General features: G+C 50.3%; 1 protein-coding gene across 16 annotated transcripts; it reads right to left on the reverse strand.

Annotated features, from left to right (window-relative positions):
- Window positions 1–675: 675 nt before the first annotated feature.
- Window positions 676–16,327, reverse strand: RASSF2 (Ras association domain family member 2). Of its 16 annotated transcripts, none has more exons than XM_086865543.1 (14): window positions 16,265–16,327; window positions 15,510–15,642; window positions 12,742–12,817; window positions 11,789–11,845; window positions 10,028–11,686; window positions 8,142–8,217; window positions 7,884–8,035; window positions 7,147–7,235; window positions 5,438–5,586; window positions 5,077–5,178; window positions 4,688–4,739; window positions 4,115–4,236; window positions 3,356–3,453; window positions 676–3,209 (listed from the first exon to the last, which is right to left on the reverse strand). In XM_086865543.1, exons 5-14 carry the CDS (start codon window positions 10,078–10,080, stop codon window positions 3,140–3,142), a joined length of 963 nt encoding a protein of 320 aa, XP_086721669.1. In that variant the 5' UTR covers window positions 10,081–11,686; window positions 11,789–11,845; window positions 12,742–12,817; window positions 15,510–15,642; window positions 16,265–16,327; the 3' UTR covers window positions 676–3,139. The 16 variants fall into 16 exon arrangements, with proteins under 16 accessions (XP_086721669.1, XP_086721680.1, XP_086721668.1 ...); XM_086865554.1 differs by having other exon boundaries at window positions 10,028–10,650; window positions 11,727–11,845; XM_086865542.1 differs by having other exon boundaries at window positions 11,727–11,845.
- Window positions 16,328–17,034: the final 707 nt, after the last annotated feature.

The following is a 17,034-nucleotide window of genomic DNA, read 5'->3' on the forward strand; positions in this document are numbered from 1 at the left end:
TCCGCAGCCGATTTTTTCTGTTTTTCCCCCAGAATTGTGAGGTTGCTGCTCTTACCCGAGCGTGGATCTGTCCCCAGCTCAATCCCAGCTTTTCCCGCTGGGATCAGCTCCCAGTCCTGCCCCTCCTGCCTGGGAGGGATAACGGGGCGTGGAGCTGAGCCCAGAACAATCCCTAAGGGCTGGATAAACCCCAAAACAGGCAAATATTCCCCAAAAAATCGGGAAATCGGGAAGCGTTTCTCCTCGTGGAGCTTCACTGGGATTCAGGTGGGTTTTACTCTTTCCTTCATCTCTTTTTTTACTCGTTTTTTCTCATTTTTTACTCATTTTTTTCTCATTTTTTACCCGTTTTTTACTCATTTTTTACTCGTTTTTTACTCATTTTTTACACATTTTTTATACATTTTTTACTCATTTTTTCTCACTTTTTTCTAATTTTTTTACACCTTTTTTACTCATTTTTTACCCGTTTTTTACTCGTTTTTCTCATTTTTTACTCATTTTTTACCCGTTTTTTACTCATTTTTTACTCATTTTATACTCATTTTTTTCTCATTTTTTACCCATTTTTTCTCATTTTTTACTCATTTTTTACTCATTTTATACTCATTTTTTGCTCATTTTTTACCCATTTTTTTCTCATTTTTTACCCATTTTTTGCTCATTTTTTACCCATTTTTTTCTCATTTTTCAACTCATTTTATTTAATTTCCTCGTTAATCCACTCAGCAGCGCCACAACCACCCCTCAAACACACCAGAAAGCTCCTCTCGCTCTCCCAAACACGAGTTAAAGACAGAAAAGGTACCATTAAAAAATAAAAAAAAAATTAAAATAATAATTCCATACATCGCAAAAATCTCAAAGGGACGGGGGAAAAAGTCAGAGATTTAGTTCACATCGAGGTAAAAAACGGATATTGCTGGTTTAGACTGGCAGGAAAGAGATTTTTTCCCAGCTGCTGGTGGTGATGGAGCCGCTCTGCTCCCGCTTCCAGCAGGAAAATTTGCTGGAAAATGGATTTGGAAAATAAAATTCTCTTTATTTCTTCCTCCTCCTCCTCTTCCCACCCAGCTCGAGGCTCTCGGCCGTCCCTACGAGCGTTATTTGGCATTTTCAGCTACCAGAGAGGTTTGACATCGCGGTTTTCTTTAAAAATCCCTAAATATTAGTGCAAATTACAGCGGGGGAGAAGATTTGGGGAAGGCACAGGGAAAAAAAAAAAAAAGGGATTTTTAAGGGTTAAACCCCCAAAAAAACCTTGGGATTTACAGAATCCTCCCGGCACCTGGGAGTTATTGCGGTAGGAATGTGCTTTTCTCCTAAAAAACCCAAAAAAAAAAAGGAATTTTTTTGTGCTCTCTTGCTGAGCAGCAGCTCCCTGAATTCCCTTGGAATTTCCAAACTGAGCTCCCAGAAATTCTCAGCTCTGGAATTCCTCGCTCAGCCCCTTTGTGCTGCTCACAGATTTCCTCTTTTTTGTTTGTTTTGGGGTTTTTTTTCCCCCCCTGTGTTTTCCAGGGATTTGAGGTTTGGGCTGGAGCTGCTGCCAGCCATGGTTTTCCTGGAAAATTCCCAAGGATTCTGAGGGATTCGGTGATTCACCGGCGGATTTTGGGGTTGGGAATTTGGTGATTCACCGGGAGATTTTGGGGTTGGGATTCAGGAGATTTTGGGGTTGGAATTTGGTGATTCACCGGGAGATTTTGGGGTTGGAATTCAGGAGATTTTGGGGTTGGGATTCGGGAGATTTTGGGGTTGGGATTCAGGAGATTTTGGGGTTGGGAATTTGAGGATTCACCAGGAGATTTTGGGGTTGGAATTCAGGAGATTTTGGGGTTGGGATTTGGTGATTCACCAGGAGATTTTGGGGTTGGAATTCAGGAGATTTTGGGGTTGGAATTCAGGAGATTTTGGGGTTGGGATTCAGGAGATTTTGGGGTTGGAATTCAGGAGATTTTGGGGTTGGAATTCAGGAGATTTTGGGGTTGGGAATTCAGATTTTGGGGTTGGAATTCAATGATTCCCCGGCAGATTTTGGGGTTGGGAATTTGAGGATTCACCAGGAGCCTTTGGGGTTGGAATTCGGGAGATTTTGGGGTTGGGAATTCAGGAGATTTTGGGGTTGGAATTCGGTGATTCCCCGGCAGATTTTGGGGTTGGAATTCGGTGATTCACCAGGAGATTTTGGGGTTGGAATTCAGGAGATTTTGGGGTTGGGAATTCGGTGATTCCCCGGCAGATTTTGGGGTTGGGATTCGGGAGATTTTGGGGTTGGAATTCAATGATTCCCTGGCAGATTTTGGTGTTGGGATTTGGAAGATTTTGGGGTTGGGAATTCAGGAGATTTTGGGGTTGGAATTCAGGAGATTTTGGGGTTGGGAATTTGGAAGATTTTGGGGTTGGGAATTCAGGAGATTTTGGGGTTGGAATTCAGGAGATTTTGGGGTTGGGAATTCAGGAGATTTTGGGGTTGGGAATTTGGAAGATTTTGGGGTTGGGAATTCAGGAGATTTTGGGGTTGGAATTCAGGAGATTTTGGGGTTGGGAATTCAGGAGATTTTGGGGTTGGAATTCAGGAGATTTTGGGGTTGGGATTCAGGAGACTTTGGGGTTGGAATTCGGTGATTCCCCGGCAGATTTTGGGGTTGGGATTTGGTGATTCACCAGGAGATTTTGGGGTTGGGAATTTGGAAGATTTTGGGGTTGGAATTCAGGAGATTTTGGGGTTGGAATTCAGGAGATTTTGGGGTTGGGAATTCAGATTTTGGGGTTGGAATTCAATGATTCCCCGGCAGATTTTGGGGTTGGGAATTTGAGGATTCACCAGGAGCCTTTGGGGTTGGGATTCGGGAGATTTTGGGGTTGGGATTCAGGAGATTTTGGGGTTGGGAATTCAGGAGATTTTGGGGTTGGAATTTGGTGATTCACCAGGAGATTTTGGGGTTGGAATTCAGGAGACTTTGGGGTTGGAATTCGGTGATTCCCCGGCAGATTTTGGGGTTGGGATTCGGGAGATTTTGGGGTTGGGATTCAGGAGATTTTGGGGTTGGGAATTCAGGAGACTTTGGAGTTGGAATTCGGTGAATCCCCGGCAGATTTTGGGGTTGGGATTCGGTGCCGAGCATCCCACGGACGCTCACATCGCCGTGGGGCCCTCGGAAATCTCCTCCAGCCTCTGCTCGATCATCAGCCGCAGGATGGAATACCTGCAGGAGGCACAGCACGACAGAGGGAACTCCTCAGACTCCAAGAAATAACCCAAACCCCACAAATGAGGATTTTTTTGGGGGGGGACCCAAGCAGCCCCCGCAGGAACTTCGTTCCCTCCCGGCGTCCCCCCAGCCCCACGCACTTGTGCTTCAGCTTCATCACCTCCCGATCCTCCTCCTCCTCCAGCTTCTGGATGAAGCTCCTGAGGATGGGCATCTCAAATTTGATGTACTGGGCGACCTGGGTGGGAGAGGAGCAGCAGGAAATGGTGAAGAGGGTGATGAGTTGACCCACCCCCTCATCCTCTCCTTAAATTTAACCAAAAATCCCAAAATCCTGCGGCAAACCCTAAAAAAATGATGTTTGTGGCCATCAGCCGCTGCGAACAAGCGAGAGCTGGATAATCATCGGAAAAAAGATCCTCCCAAGGTTTATTTATTTTAATTCAGCTCTGTCTGAGCGTCCCCAGAGCTGCTTAAGCCCAAATTCACCCCAAAATTGTCAGGATTTCAGGGCCTGGGGAGCTGCAGATGGCACAAGAGAGCCTGGAAAAACAATTCCACCGAAAGCTGAAATCGCTGCTCCGTGCTCAGATTTGGGATGGCCCAACAGTGCTGGGAGCAAGGAATTTCCTGCAGGATGGGGATTTTCATGGAGCAGAGCAGCTCCAACGAGTTCATTTGGGATAAATCCTTCGCTGTGAGGGCGGGGAGGGGCTGGGATGGAATTCCCAAAAAACTCTCCTGGATCCAGGCCAGGTTGGATGGGGCTTGGAGCCACCCAGGACAGCGGGAGCTGTCCCTGCCTCGGCTCTGGGTGAGGTTCAAGGACCTTTCCAACCCGAACCGCTCCGTGATCCTGCGATCCCCGGGGTTTTTCCCAGCCTGAGGGTGACACTCACGTCGTAGGTGACCTCTTCCACCTGGTCCTTCTCCATGAGGAACACCTTGGACACCTGCTCGCAGGGGCCCTGCAGGATGCGGGCGAGCAGGGGGAAATCGCTGCCGCGCAGCTTCTGCTTCTCTGCAACGCCAGAGCCGCGGGGTCAGTGCCGCGGGAAAGGGGGGGCTGGGAAACTCAGAATTTGGGGATGGGGCACTCAGAATTTGGGGTTTGGGGCATTCAAAATTTGGGGTTTGGGGCATTCAGAATTTGGGGTCTGGGACACTCAGAATTTGGGGTCTGGGACATTCAGAATTTGGGGTTTGGGGAACTCAGAATTTGGGGTCTGGGGCACTCAGAATTTGGGGTCTGGGACATTCAGAATTTGGGGTTTGGGGCACTCAAAATTTGGGGTCTGGGGCACTCAGAATTTGGGGTTTGGGGCACTCAGAATTTGGGGTCTGGGACATTCAAAGTTTGGAGTTTGGGGCACTCAAAATTTGGGGTGTGGGGCACTCACACCCAGGAATCTGGGGCTCTCATGTCCGGGATAATTTGGGGCTCTCAAGCCCAGGGTGATTTGGGCTCTCACCTCCACTCGTGTGCACCATGTACAGAGCAAACTCCTCTGCAGAGTTCTCGATCTGGGGGAGACACAAAAAATATAAAGAAATATAAATATAAATATAAATATAAATATAAATATAAATATAAATATAAATATAAATATAAATATAAATATAAATATAAATATAAATAAATATAAAATAAATATATAAATATATAAATAAATATAAATATAAATATAAATTATGTAAATAAAAATAAATATCTAAATAAATAAATATATATATATATCTATATATATAAAATCCGAATTCAGGTTTTATATAAATGATCCATAAAGCAGATTATTTTTGAACACATCACGGAGCCGGCACTCAGAGCGTCCCGGGAGCTCTGCGGGGTCGCTGCCCTCACCTTGAACTTGTTGAGGAGCAGTTTGAGCACCTGCGGCGTGGTCATGGTGCTGTTGATGCGCACGTTGGTGACGGAGCCGTAGGCGGGAGTGAACACCGAGGTCTGGGGGGCAGGATCAGCGCTGAGAGCCCGGCAGGATCCCACAGATCCCCGCGGATCCCGGCAGGATCCCACAGATCCCAGCAGGATCCCACGGATCCCGGCAAGATCCCACAGATTCCCGCTGATCCCAGCAGGATCCCACTGATTTCCGCGGATCCCGGCAGGATCCCACTGGATTCCCGTGGATCCCAGCAGGATCCCACAGATCCCGGCAAGATCCCACGGATCCCCGCCGATCCCAGCAGGATCCCGGCCTCACCTTGTGGTTGTAGAAGTGGCCGTTGATGGAGAAGCGGTGCCGGCGCAGCCGCCGCTGCTCCCCGGGCGTGCGGGCGCTGCCGCGGGGCCGGACGCCGACGTCGCTGCGGGTTCTCATCAGCTGTGGAGCCTCCTCCGCCGGCCTGGGGGCTGCAAAACACCCGTGGGACCCTGGGGACAGCGGGGACAGCCAGCCCTGCTTCTCCTCTGGAGCTCCAGCAGCGCTTGGAGGACACACTGGGACAAGGAGGAACTGCCCGAGGTTCTCCTCTGGAGCTCCAGGAGGTTTTGGAGAACACACTGGGACAAGGAGGAACCGCCCAGGGTTCTCCTCTGGAGCTCCAGGAGGTTTTGGAGAACACACTGGGACAAGGAGGAACCGCCCAGGGTTCTCCTCTGGAGCTCCAGGAGGTTTTGAGCAACGCTCCCAGCACAGGGTGGGAGTTGGGTCAAAGATCCTTGTGGTCCCACTCAGGAGATTCCAGAATTTTCCTGCTGCAGAGCAGCCACTGGGAGTTCTCACTCGGATGCAGAAATCCTCACCCCAAACTTCTCACCCCTACAAAGTTCCCAGGACAACTTTAAACCGGTTTATCCTCGCCCAGCTCCCGAGGAAGGTCGTTAATTCCCAATTAACCACCTAAATCTGGATCAAACCCCTTCTCCCGGGAACTCGAGCATCTTCCCTCTCTTTTCCATAATTTAACTTTGTTCTCCTTCCCCTTAATGAGAGCAGGAAAACGAGGGCAGAGCCTCAGATCTCTGCCTGAAAACTGGCCTGGATCCAGATTATTATAAACCAGCTTTTCATCCATTTTTAATGAAGCTCTCAGGCTCCAGCTCGGGGTGTTTTAATTCAAAGCATGTCTGGAGCAGGGAGAAATCTCCGGCAGGAGCTGCTCCAGCTGCACAAACGGTGCCTGAGCACCCCGAGGAGCTGTAATTTACTGGATTTTTTTTGGAAAATTTAATAAAAATCCTTTTTTTAATGTGCTGGCAGAGGATTGAGGCCATAAAGCTGAGGGGAGTTGTGGTGGGGTGATTTAATTAAGGGGGGAAAAGCGTTGAGAGTGGGGAGAGCAGAAAGAAAAAGGGGAAAATTTGGAGGATCAGGGATGGGGGTTTGAGGACCAGATTTTTCCAGGGCTCAGCTCCTCTCGAAAGGGTGAGCTCATCCTTCTTTATCCCTCAAAAAAACACCCCAAGAACATCTGAAGGAGCAAAGTTCAAAGGGTTAACGGAGCTGTGGATGAGTTCTTCCCCCTTGGGCTGAGGAGGAACCGGGAGGGGACAAACCCTGGGGACAAAGCCAGCAGGTCACCGTGGTCACCACTCCCGTTCTTCTCCCCGAAACGCGGAGCCTCCGGGAAGAGGAAGCTCCAACATCCTCCTCCTCCTCCTCCTCCTTTTCCCTGCAATCCCACCGGGATCTCTGCTCCGTCCTCCGCTTCCTTTCCAAGCCCCACCACATCCCACCGCCGCCCCTCCAGCCCAGGAAAATCCCCTCGGGAATCAGGGAATCCTTGAGGTCTCCAAGACCTTTGAGATCATTGAGTTTTGGGAAAAATAAAACAATTCAAGGTGCTCTGGGAGCTTTTGGCTGAGCTGGAGCAGGATGGGAAACTGAGTCAGGAGTTAAGGACAATTCCCGAATTGAGCCGGGGCGCGGGGCGGCTGCTCCCGAGCGCTGTGGATCCGAGCCCGGCTCACCTGCGCCGTTCCCGGGGTTCTCCGTGCCGGGAGCGCTGTCTCCATCCGCCAGCGGGATGTCCGGCAGCGTGCTGGGCTTCAGCACGGACCTGGGGAGGACAGCGGGGTGGTGGGTGTTGTGGTCATGGTGTCCTGGCCGTGGTGTCCTGGTGTCCTGGCCATGGTGTCCTGTCTGTCCATGGTGTCCTGGTGTCCTGGCCATGGTGTCCTGGCCGTGGTGTCCTGGTCATGGTGTCCTGTCTGTCCCTGGTGTCCTGTCTGTCCATGGTGTCCTGTCTGTCCCTGATGTCCTGGCCATGGTGTCCTGGTCATGGTGTCCTGTCTGTCCCTGCTGTCCTGTCTGTCCCTGGTGTCCTGTCTGTCCCTGGTGTCCTGTCTGTCCCTGGGCTGACGGGCTGGAGCGGGGGGTGGGTTTGGGGGCTGAATGGTTTTGGGACTGGGTGTGATTTTTGGGGGTTCCTGCTGTTTTTGGGGCTGACTATGTTTTTGGGGCTGGCTGTGTTTTTAGGGGGTTCCTGCTGTTTTTGGGGCTGGCTGTGTTTTTAGGGTTGGCTGTGGTTTTGGGGCTGGCTGTGTTTTTGGGGGTTCCTGCCATTTTTCAGAGCTGGCTGTGTTTTTGGGGCTGGCTGTGTTTTTAGGGGTTCCTGCCATTTTTCAGGGCTGGCTGTGTTTTTGGGGCTGGCTGTGTTTTTGGGGGTTCCTGCCGTTTTTTGGGGCTCCCTGCGCCCCTCACTCACCCGTGGGCGCCCAGGTTGCAGCCCGAGTGCCAGGAGGAGGAGGAGGGCGGCGGGCGGATGCGTTGGTTGTCGTCCTGCATCTGCAGGCGGATGGGGCGGCGCAGCCCCCAGGAGATGTTCAGCAGCCCCTCCACGATCAGCTCCCCCTCCTCCTGCGGCGCAGACAGGGATCAGATCCCGCAGGAAATCAGGGAATCCCGATCGCAACTGGAATTCCCAATCAGGGAATGCGGGGATGGGGGATTGTGGGGGTCTCACCTCCCGGTGCCGCAGCTGCAGGTTCTGCCCCTCGTAGTAGATGTTGTAGGTCTTCAGGTGCAGGAGCAGCTCATTCCTGAGGGTATAAAAATGGGAAAAAAAAGGTTCTGAGATGGGGTTTGAGGTTTGGGGGAGATGCTGCAGTGACCCCTGAGCTGCCCTGGGGGAAAGCAGGAATTGTTTTCCTGGCTGAGGAACCCAAAAAATTGCTTTATTTAATTTTATTTATTTTATTTGGGTGTTTTGCCTCCTCTGGAGCTCCTTTCTGGAAGGTTTTTTTGCACCCATAATTAGGGGGAGAAGCTCCCCGTGACCACATTCCCCATAAATGTTCCAAAAGAAGCCCCATCAGAGCTCAGCTGGTCACGAGGATGAAAATCAAATCATTTTTCTGGGGGTCACACTGGAGTCACGAGGGATCACAGGAGAGGGGTCACAACAAAGCCCTGCTGATAAATCACTGATAAAAAAAAAAAATAAAGATAAAAACAAGGACAAAAATCGAGACAAAAATCAGTTTTAAAACCTGAATGAGGTTCAGGATGCTCAGCTGATAAAAACCAGCCCAAACCACGAGGATTTGGGATTTAGGAGAGGAGGAAATATCAAATATTTGCTTTTTCTCCTTTGAAACCTCCCTTCAAACTTCGGAATGGTTTTAGTTCTTTCCCAAAGAATAGAATGATTATTCATCAGGGTTTTTTCAGCAAAGCCCAATTTTTATGGGATTTTTCAGAGGAAAAATTCAAAATCCCACCAAAAACTTTTTTGTTAAGGAAATTTCCCTTTCTTCACCCAGAACAACTTTTGCTTTCCAAAACTCCCCAAAATGAGATAAAACCCAGGGCTGCTCCCATCCTTCCAGCTCGGAGAAATATTTTGTGTTCTAGGTCATAAATAATGGGTTATAAATTTTATTTATATTGCTATAGGTTGTGTTTATAGTGGTGTATATTTTATTTATAAATATAGTTATATATTATATAATTCTATATTTATAATAAAGAATTATATATATAGTTATTATATGTATAATATATATATTATATTATATAATTCTATATTTATAATAAATAACTATATATATAGTTATATGTATAATATATATTATATATATTATAGATATATATTCTATATAATATATAATATATTGTATATCCTATGTTATATACAATATCATAGACATTGTATATTATATATTTTATATAGTTTTTATATTATATATACTTATCTCAAATATTGTGTTTTATAGTCATAGATATGTTATATACTGTATTTATAATGTTATATAGTGTATTTATAATGTTATACAATGTATTTATGATGTTATATAATGTGTTTATAATGTTATGTATTGTGTTTATAATGCTTTATATTGTTATATATTGTTATATACTGTGGTATATTGTTATATATAACATCCCCCCTGGAATATTCCACATTCCACATCTGGAACATCCCCTGGAACATCCCCTGGAATATCCCACATTCCACATCTGGAATATCCCCTGGAATAACCCCTGGAATATCCCCTAGAACATCCCCCTGGAATATTCCACATTCCACATCCCCTGGAATATCCCCTGGAACATCCCCCTGAAATAACCCCTGGAACATCCCCTGGAACATCCCACATTCCACATCCCCTGGAATATCCCCTGGAATATCCCCTGGAACATCCCCTGGAATATCCCACATTCCACATCTGGAACATCCCCTGGAATAACCCCTGGAACATCCCACATTCCACATCCCCCGGAATAACCCCTGGAATATCCCACATTCCACATCTGGAACATCCCCTGGAACATCCCCTGGAACATCCCCTGGAACATCCCCTGGAACATCCCCCCGTGTGTCCCGGGCCTCATTCCCTGGGTTTTTACCTGGAGATGAATTTGTCCTTCCCGCAGGGCACCGCGTCCCCTCCGAGCTCCATCGCGGGCCGGGCATGGGAGCCGAGCTGCGGGAGGGGCACGGGACAGCCCCGGGGGGACCTCGGGAACCTCGGGGGAACCTTGGGAGAACCTCAGGAACCTCAGGAGAACCTCAGAAACCTCGGGGGAACCTTGGGGAACCTTGGGGGAACCTCGGGAGAACCTTGGGGGAACCTCGGGAGAACCTCAGCAACCTTGGGGGAACCTCAGGAGAACCTCAGCAACCTTGGGGGAACCTCAGAAACCTCGGGGGAACCTTGGGGGAACCTTGGGGGAACCTCAGGAGAACCTCAGAAACCTTGGGGGAACCTCAGAAACCTCGGGGGAACCTCGGGAGAACCTTGGGGGAACCTCAGGAGAACCTCAGCAACCTTGGGGGAACCTCAGGAGAACCTCAGAAACCTCGGGGGAACCTCGGGAGAACCTTGGGGGAACCTTGGGAGAACCTTGGGGGAACCTCAGGAGAACCTCAGAAACCTTGGGGGAACCTCAGGAGAACCTCAGAAACCTTGGGGGAACCTCAGAAACCTCGGGGGAACCTCGGGAGAACCTTGGGGGAACCTCAGGAGAACCTCAGGAGAACCTCGGGAGAACCTCAGGAGAACCTCGGGAGAACCTCAGCAACCTCAGGAACCTCGGGAGGACCTCAGAAACCTTGGGGGAACCTCAGGAACCTCGGGAGAACCTCAGGGAGCCCTGGGAGCTTCAGGAGAACCTCTGGAGAACCTCTGGAGAACCTCTAGAACCTCTAGAACCTCCGGAACCTCTAGAACCTCCGGAACCTCCAGAACCTCTAGAACCTCTAGAACCTCCGGAACCTCTAGAACCTCTAGAACCTCTAGAACCTCCGGAACCTCTAGAACCTCTAGAACCTCCGGAACCTCTAGAACCTCTAGAACCTCCGGAACCTCTAGAACCTCTAGAACCTCTAGAACCTCCGGAACCTCTAGAACCTCTAGAACCTCTAGAACCTCTAGAACCTCTAGAACCTCTAGAACCTCCGGAACCTCTAGAACCTCTAGAACCTTGGGAACCTCAGGAGCTTTGTGAGAGCCTCAGGAGAGCCCCAGGAGAACCTCGAGGGAACCTCTGGAACCTCAGGAGAGCCCTGGGAGCTTCAGGAGAGCCTCGGGGGAACCGCCGGAGAACCTCGGGAGCCTCGGGGGAGCTTTGGGAGAACCTCAGGAGCTTTGGGGGAACCTTGGGGGAACTTTGGGAACCTCGGGAGCTTCGGGAACCTCAGGAGAACCTTGGGAGAACCTCAGGAGCTTCAGGGGAACCCCAGGGGAACCTCGGGAACCCCAGGAAAACCTCGGGAACCTCGGGAGAACCTCGGGAGAACCTCGGGAGCTTCGGGGGAACCTCGGGAGAACCTCAGGAGCCTCAGAGGAGCTTTGGGAGAACCTCAGAAGCTTTGGGGGAGCCTTGGGGGAACCTTGGGAACCTCGGGAGCTTCGGGAACCTCGGGAGAACCTTGGGATAACCTCGGGAGAACCTCAGGAGCTTCAGGGGAACCCCGGGAGCTTCAGGGGAACCCCAGGGGAACCTCGGGAACCTCGGGAGAACCTCGGGAGAACCTCGGGAGCTTCAGTGGAACCTCAGGAGAACCTCGGGAACCCCAGGGGAACCTCAGGAGCTTCGGGGGAACCTCAGGAGCCTCGGAGGAGCTTTGGGAGAACCTCAGGAGCCTCGGAGGAGCTTTGGGAGAACCTCAGGAGCCTCGGAGGAGCTTTGGGAGAACCTCGGGAACCTCAGGAGCTTCGGGAGCTTCAGGGAGAGCCGGCCCAGCCCAGCAGAACGGGAAAATGAAAATATCAGGAAAAATAGAAATAAATATCAATGGAAATAACAGTAAAATTTAAAATGTAAATAGCAGTAAAAACAAAATTAAAAATATCAATTAATATAAATGAATGTAAATTAACATAATATAAATTAAATTAATATAATATAATATAATATAATATAATATAATATAATATAATATAATATAATATAATATAATATAATATAATATAATATAATATAATATAATATAATATAATATAATATAATATAATATATACAGTAAAAATAGAAATAAAAATAACAGTAAAAATAAAATTCAAAATATAAATAGCAGTAAATATATATGTATAAATATAAATAAAATAGAAATGTAAATGTAAATATAAATGTAGATAAATGCAAATATAAATATATAGATATAAATATATAAATATAAATATAGATATAGATATAAATATATATAGATATAAATATAAATATAAATATAAATATAAATATAAAAAATTATAATGAAAAATAAAAATAAAAATAAAAAATGAAGATAAAAATAAAATAAAAAAAAATAAAAATAAAAATAAAAATAAATATAAAAATAAAAATAAAAATAAAAATAAAATAAATAAATATAAAAATAAAAATAAATATAAAAATAAAAATGAAATAAAAATAAAAATAAATAAAAATAAAAATAAAATAAAAATAAAATAAAAATTAAAAAAATAAAATAAAATAAAAATAAAAATAAAAATAAAAATAAAAATAAAAATAAAATACAAATACAAATAACCCCCTGGCAAAGGTGCGGGTGTGGCTCCTCCGGGGAGAGCGGTGGGAAGGAGGGAGATCAGATAAAGGCAGAGGCGCCTGGAACTCACTGAAAATTTAATCCCCTGGAGATATCCTTACGCTAAATTTGCATTTGGAGCATCCACGGCGACGCCAGAGCTGCACCTGGGAGGGGAAAATGGGAATTGTTCATTTCCTCCCATTATTTTATCCTTTTTTTCCCCAATAAAACTCCAAACTCCCGGCTCCGGGGATGATTTTCCCGGCAGGAGGAGATGCTGGGATTCAGATTTTTGGATGATCCCAGCTGGGTTTTTGGGTCATGGGAAGTTCCCAAAATCCCAGCTGGGGACAGGCTCAGATGTGATTTTGGAATTCAAGTTTGGGCTGAGCCCCTCGGGGTGCTCAAAGCTTCAGTTTGGAACTGAAGAGGCCTCGGGATGTGGAACTGGGAGGGTTTTAAATGATGAAAAAAATGGGTTTTATGGGGTTGTGCCTTTCCTCGTGTGAAATCCTGACCAAAATTTCATTTTTCAGGGTCTTTCCCCCCCTTTTCCTTCTCCTAGAGGAGAAATCGAGGCGAGAAAAAAATCATTTGTTCCGCCAGCTGCTGTTGTCTTCCTCCTCCCACGTCGCAATGTGCTTCCTCCCAGTCCTCCGGGGCAAAAAAAAACCTCTTTTCCTGAAAAAAAACACCCAATTCCACACCAAAATCCAGGCTGAGGCAGCAAAACCCGTCAGAGGATGAATAAAGGTCCCAAAGCCTCTGCAGGGCGACGATCCTGGGGTTCCAAAGCACAATTTGGGATAAATTTTTGGGATAAATCCCCGAAAAAATTTGATTTGCAACAGCGAAAATGTTCTGGGGAGGGTTTGAAATGAGGCTGGAGCAGGAGGGGAAGGGAAGGAAACGAACCCAGCCCAGAAAAAGCAGAAGGAACCGAAAAATCGAGGAGGAGCCGAAAAAACTTTGGGTTTCCTGAGTGTTTTTGGCAAGAACGGGCAAAATTTGGTGAAATTCAGGATCAACAGCCGGCTCTGCTCCCTCCCTCCATCCTAACACAGATAAAATCCAGGAATAATCCAAATTATCCATCAAAAATGGTACCAGGAGGGGATTTTTGCAGGTTTGGGATAAATGCATGGGGTTTTGGGGCAGCAGCTCTGGTGGGACCCCAAATTTGGGGGTTTTCAGTTGTGGGGTTTGGGAATGGCACAAATGAGGGTCCTGCTCTTGGGTGTCCCCTGGCAAGAGATGAAAAATATAAATAACCATAAAATAAAAATAAAAAAATAAATTAAAAAATAAAATAAAAATAAAAAATAAAAATAAAAATAAAAATAAAAATAAAAATAAAAATAAAAATAAAAATAAAAATAAAAATAAAAATAAAAATAAAAATAAAAATAAAAATAATTTTTTTTCCCAGGAGGATTCAAATGTAAAATACGTGTGAAAATGGTTAAAAAACACCAAATTGAGCACCAAAAAATCCCTTCCTGGAGCAGGCCAGGGTGGAGCCCTGGGTACCACAGAGCATCCTGGTGATGCCAAGAGGAGCCAAACTCCCAATTCCTGCGGAGGGGACTCAGGAATGAGCTCCAACCACCAAAAAATCCAATTTTGGGCTGGAATGGGGACCCCCAAAATGCAGGTTCATCCTCCGGTGCTCAGGACTCGTTTCCTGTTTACGCCCCGGCTCTGCCACCTTCGCCTCCGTCATCACATCCCCTTCCTAGCGCCGAGAAATGGGGCAAATTCTTCCTTTTTTGGGTCTGCAGAGACGCAGGGCTGGAGGGGAGAGGCGGCTCCCGGAGCTCCCCCAGCCCTGGGGAGGAGGGAAGTGTCCAACCTTCGGGAAAGGCAGAAAATCACCCGGGAAAGGCAGAAAATCACCCGGGAAAGGCTGGAAGTGACCCGGGAAAGGCTGGAAATGACCCGGGAAAGGCTGAAAATCACCCGGGAAAGGCAGAAAATCACCCGGGAAAGGCTGGAAATGACCCGGGAAAGGCTGGAAGTGACCCGGGAAAGGCTGGAAATCAACCGGGAAAAGATTGAAATGACCCGGGAAAGGATGAAAATGACCCACCTTCGGAAAAAGGCTGAAAATCACCTGGGAAAGGCAGAAAATGACCCGGGAAAGCCTGAAAATGACCCGAAAAAGGCAGAAAATCACCCGAAAAAGGCTGGCAGTGACCCGGGAAAGGCTGGAAATGACCCGGAGCAAAGCGCTTGCAAAGCTCGAGTTGCTCCACTGCTCAACCGGGGCGCTTTGGGGCCGTCCCCATTCCCGGCACCCCCGTGCCTCAGTTTCCCCCTCGGAGCTGACGCGTTTCCGCCGTGCCCTGCCCGGTCTGAGTTCTCTGAGCGCTTCTCCAGACCCATCCGGGCCTCCCCGCGTCCTCCCGGGCCTGACGGACCCCGCACTTTTTCCCCCCTCCCCTAAAATCGCCCTCCCCGGAGCCCTCCCCGCACCCCCGCAGCCCCAGCCGGGGGAGCCGGGAGCGTTCCCAGCCCAGCTCCGGGGAAACGCGCGGCTCCAGCACCACAAAATACGGGAAAAAGCGGCAAATCCTCCCCCAAAGCCGCGTTTTCAGCAGGAGAGCGATGATCTTCCCCCGCTCCCGCAAAGAAATCTGAATTCTGGGGGGGTTTTCAGCCTCGGCAGCATCCCCGGCACCCCCGGCGGGGCGGGAGCAGCGGCTGTGGCGCAGCCGAGGGATTGTGGGAATATCCCGGGGGATGCGCCCTCCTGCAGCTCCTCTCCCTCCCCGTCGGGGTCAGAGCATCCCCCGAGGGCGGAGGAGCCCGGAGAAGGCTCCGGGGGCGCGGCCGGAGCCGAGGCCGAGCGCTCACCCCGAGCCGCGGATGCTGCGCTGCTCCCGGGGTTCCTGCCCCGCGTCCTGCCCGCATCGCTACGCGGGGAGCCGCGGCCGCTCCATTGTTCGCCAGCGCCGCTATTGTTCCTCTCCGGCCCGCTGGCTCCGTCCTGGAAGGGGAGAGGGGAAGGAGGCAGCGCTGAGCGCTGGCGGAGCCCCGGGGGTGCCCTGGGGGTGCCGAGGGGTGCCCGGGGGTGCCCGGGGGTGCCCGGGGGTGCCCTGGGGGTGCTCTGGGGGTGCCCTGGGGGTGCCCTGGGGGTGCCCTGGGGGTGCCCTGGGGGTGCCTGGGGGTGCCCTGGGGTGCCCTGGGGGTGCTCTGGGGTGCCCTGGGGGTGCCCTGGGGGTGCCCTGGGGGTCCCAGCGGCCGCGCTCCGGAGCCCCCGGGAGGAGCCGGTGCCCACCGGGGGCTCCTGGGGGGCTCCGGGGCAGCGGCGGGCGGGTCCCCCCGGGCCCGGCGGGGCCAGGCGGTGCCGTGGCCGGGGAGGGAGCTCCGGCTGCTCCAGCCCAGCGCGGAGGGGATGCTGAGAGCGCTCCGAGGCTGCCGAGGTGAGCCCGGGGCCGGATCCACCGGCGGTGAGCGAGGTTTGCGGGGAGCTCCCGGCTGCGGGGGGAGCGCGGCTCAGCCCCCGGGGCCGCTCCCGGGGCAGGGGACGGGGATGGGGGTGAGGAGGGGGTGAGGATGGGGGTGAGGAGGGGGTGAGGAGGGGGCAGCCCCGTCCCTCCCGCACTCACCCGCTGCCGGAGCCGCTCCGCTCGCAGCCGCTGCCCCCAAGGGCCGCCCCTGGGCGGGGCAGGGCGGGGAGGGGCGCGGGCGGGGCCGGGGGTGGCAGCTCGGGGGACACCCCCAGCCACAGCCGGGGTCACCCCCCAACCCCAAGGACATCCCGGGGTCCCTTCGCGGGGGCTGGGGGGGCTCGGGGAGCCGCGCTGTGTCCCGAGGGAGGCTCCGGCAGCATCCCTGGAGCAGGGTCTGGCTCCCGAAGGACACCCGGGATCCAGGACCGGGATTCTCCATCCCTGGGGGCAGAGCAGGGTCCCGAGGGAATCCCCATCCCCACTGGATCCCAACCAGGACCCCAAAAGATTCCCGATGGCAGGAGCAGGGTCCCAAGGGAATCCCCATCCCACGCACCGGGCTGGAAATGGAAACGCTCTTACAACCAGCTCCAGCATCCAGAATTCCCAGGGCGACCTTTGTGGCCTTGAAGCAGCAGTTTCTGCCCCAAAAAGCCCCAAATCCTGGGATATCCAAACTCTGCTGCTGCATCCCGAGCTCGGCCGGGGGAGGACCCAAAACCGGCCCCGAGAAGGGGATGGAGGAGGAAAGAAATGGAAATAAAATCTGCTCAGAGTCAGCTCTGAGCTCAGAACTGCCCGGATCGGGCCCGGGAGGCTCGGGGGGGAATTTGGGGGAATTTGGGGGAGTTTGGGGGAATTTGGGGGGAGTTTGGGGGAGTTTGGGGGAATTTGGGGGAGTTTGGGGGAATTTGGGGGAATTTGGG

This window comes from Cyanistes caeruleus, chromosome 29 (genome assembly GCF_971803275.1).
Source record: "Cyanistes caeruleus chromosome 29, bCyaCae1.hap1.1, whole genome shotgun sequence".
Classification (NCBI taxonomy): Eukaryota; Metazoa; Chordata; class Aves; order Passeriformes; family Paridae; genus Cyanistes; species Cyanistes caeruleus.

Bases quoted from the DNA above. Each gene is read 5' to 3' on its own strand.
- RASSF2 (XM_086865543.1), bottom strand. From the start codon at position 10,080: ATGGAGCTCGGAGGGGACGCGGTGCCCTGCGGGAAGGACAAATTCATC. The intron at 8,218-10,027 runs GTAAAAACCCAG...TTATACCCTCAG, and splicing joins AAGGACAAATTCATCTCCAG to GAATGAGCTGCTCCTGCACC. The intron at 3,210-3,355 runs GTGCGTGGGGCT...TGCCTCCTGCAG, and splicing joins GTGATGAAGCTGAAGCACAA to GTATTCCATCCTGCGGCTGA.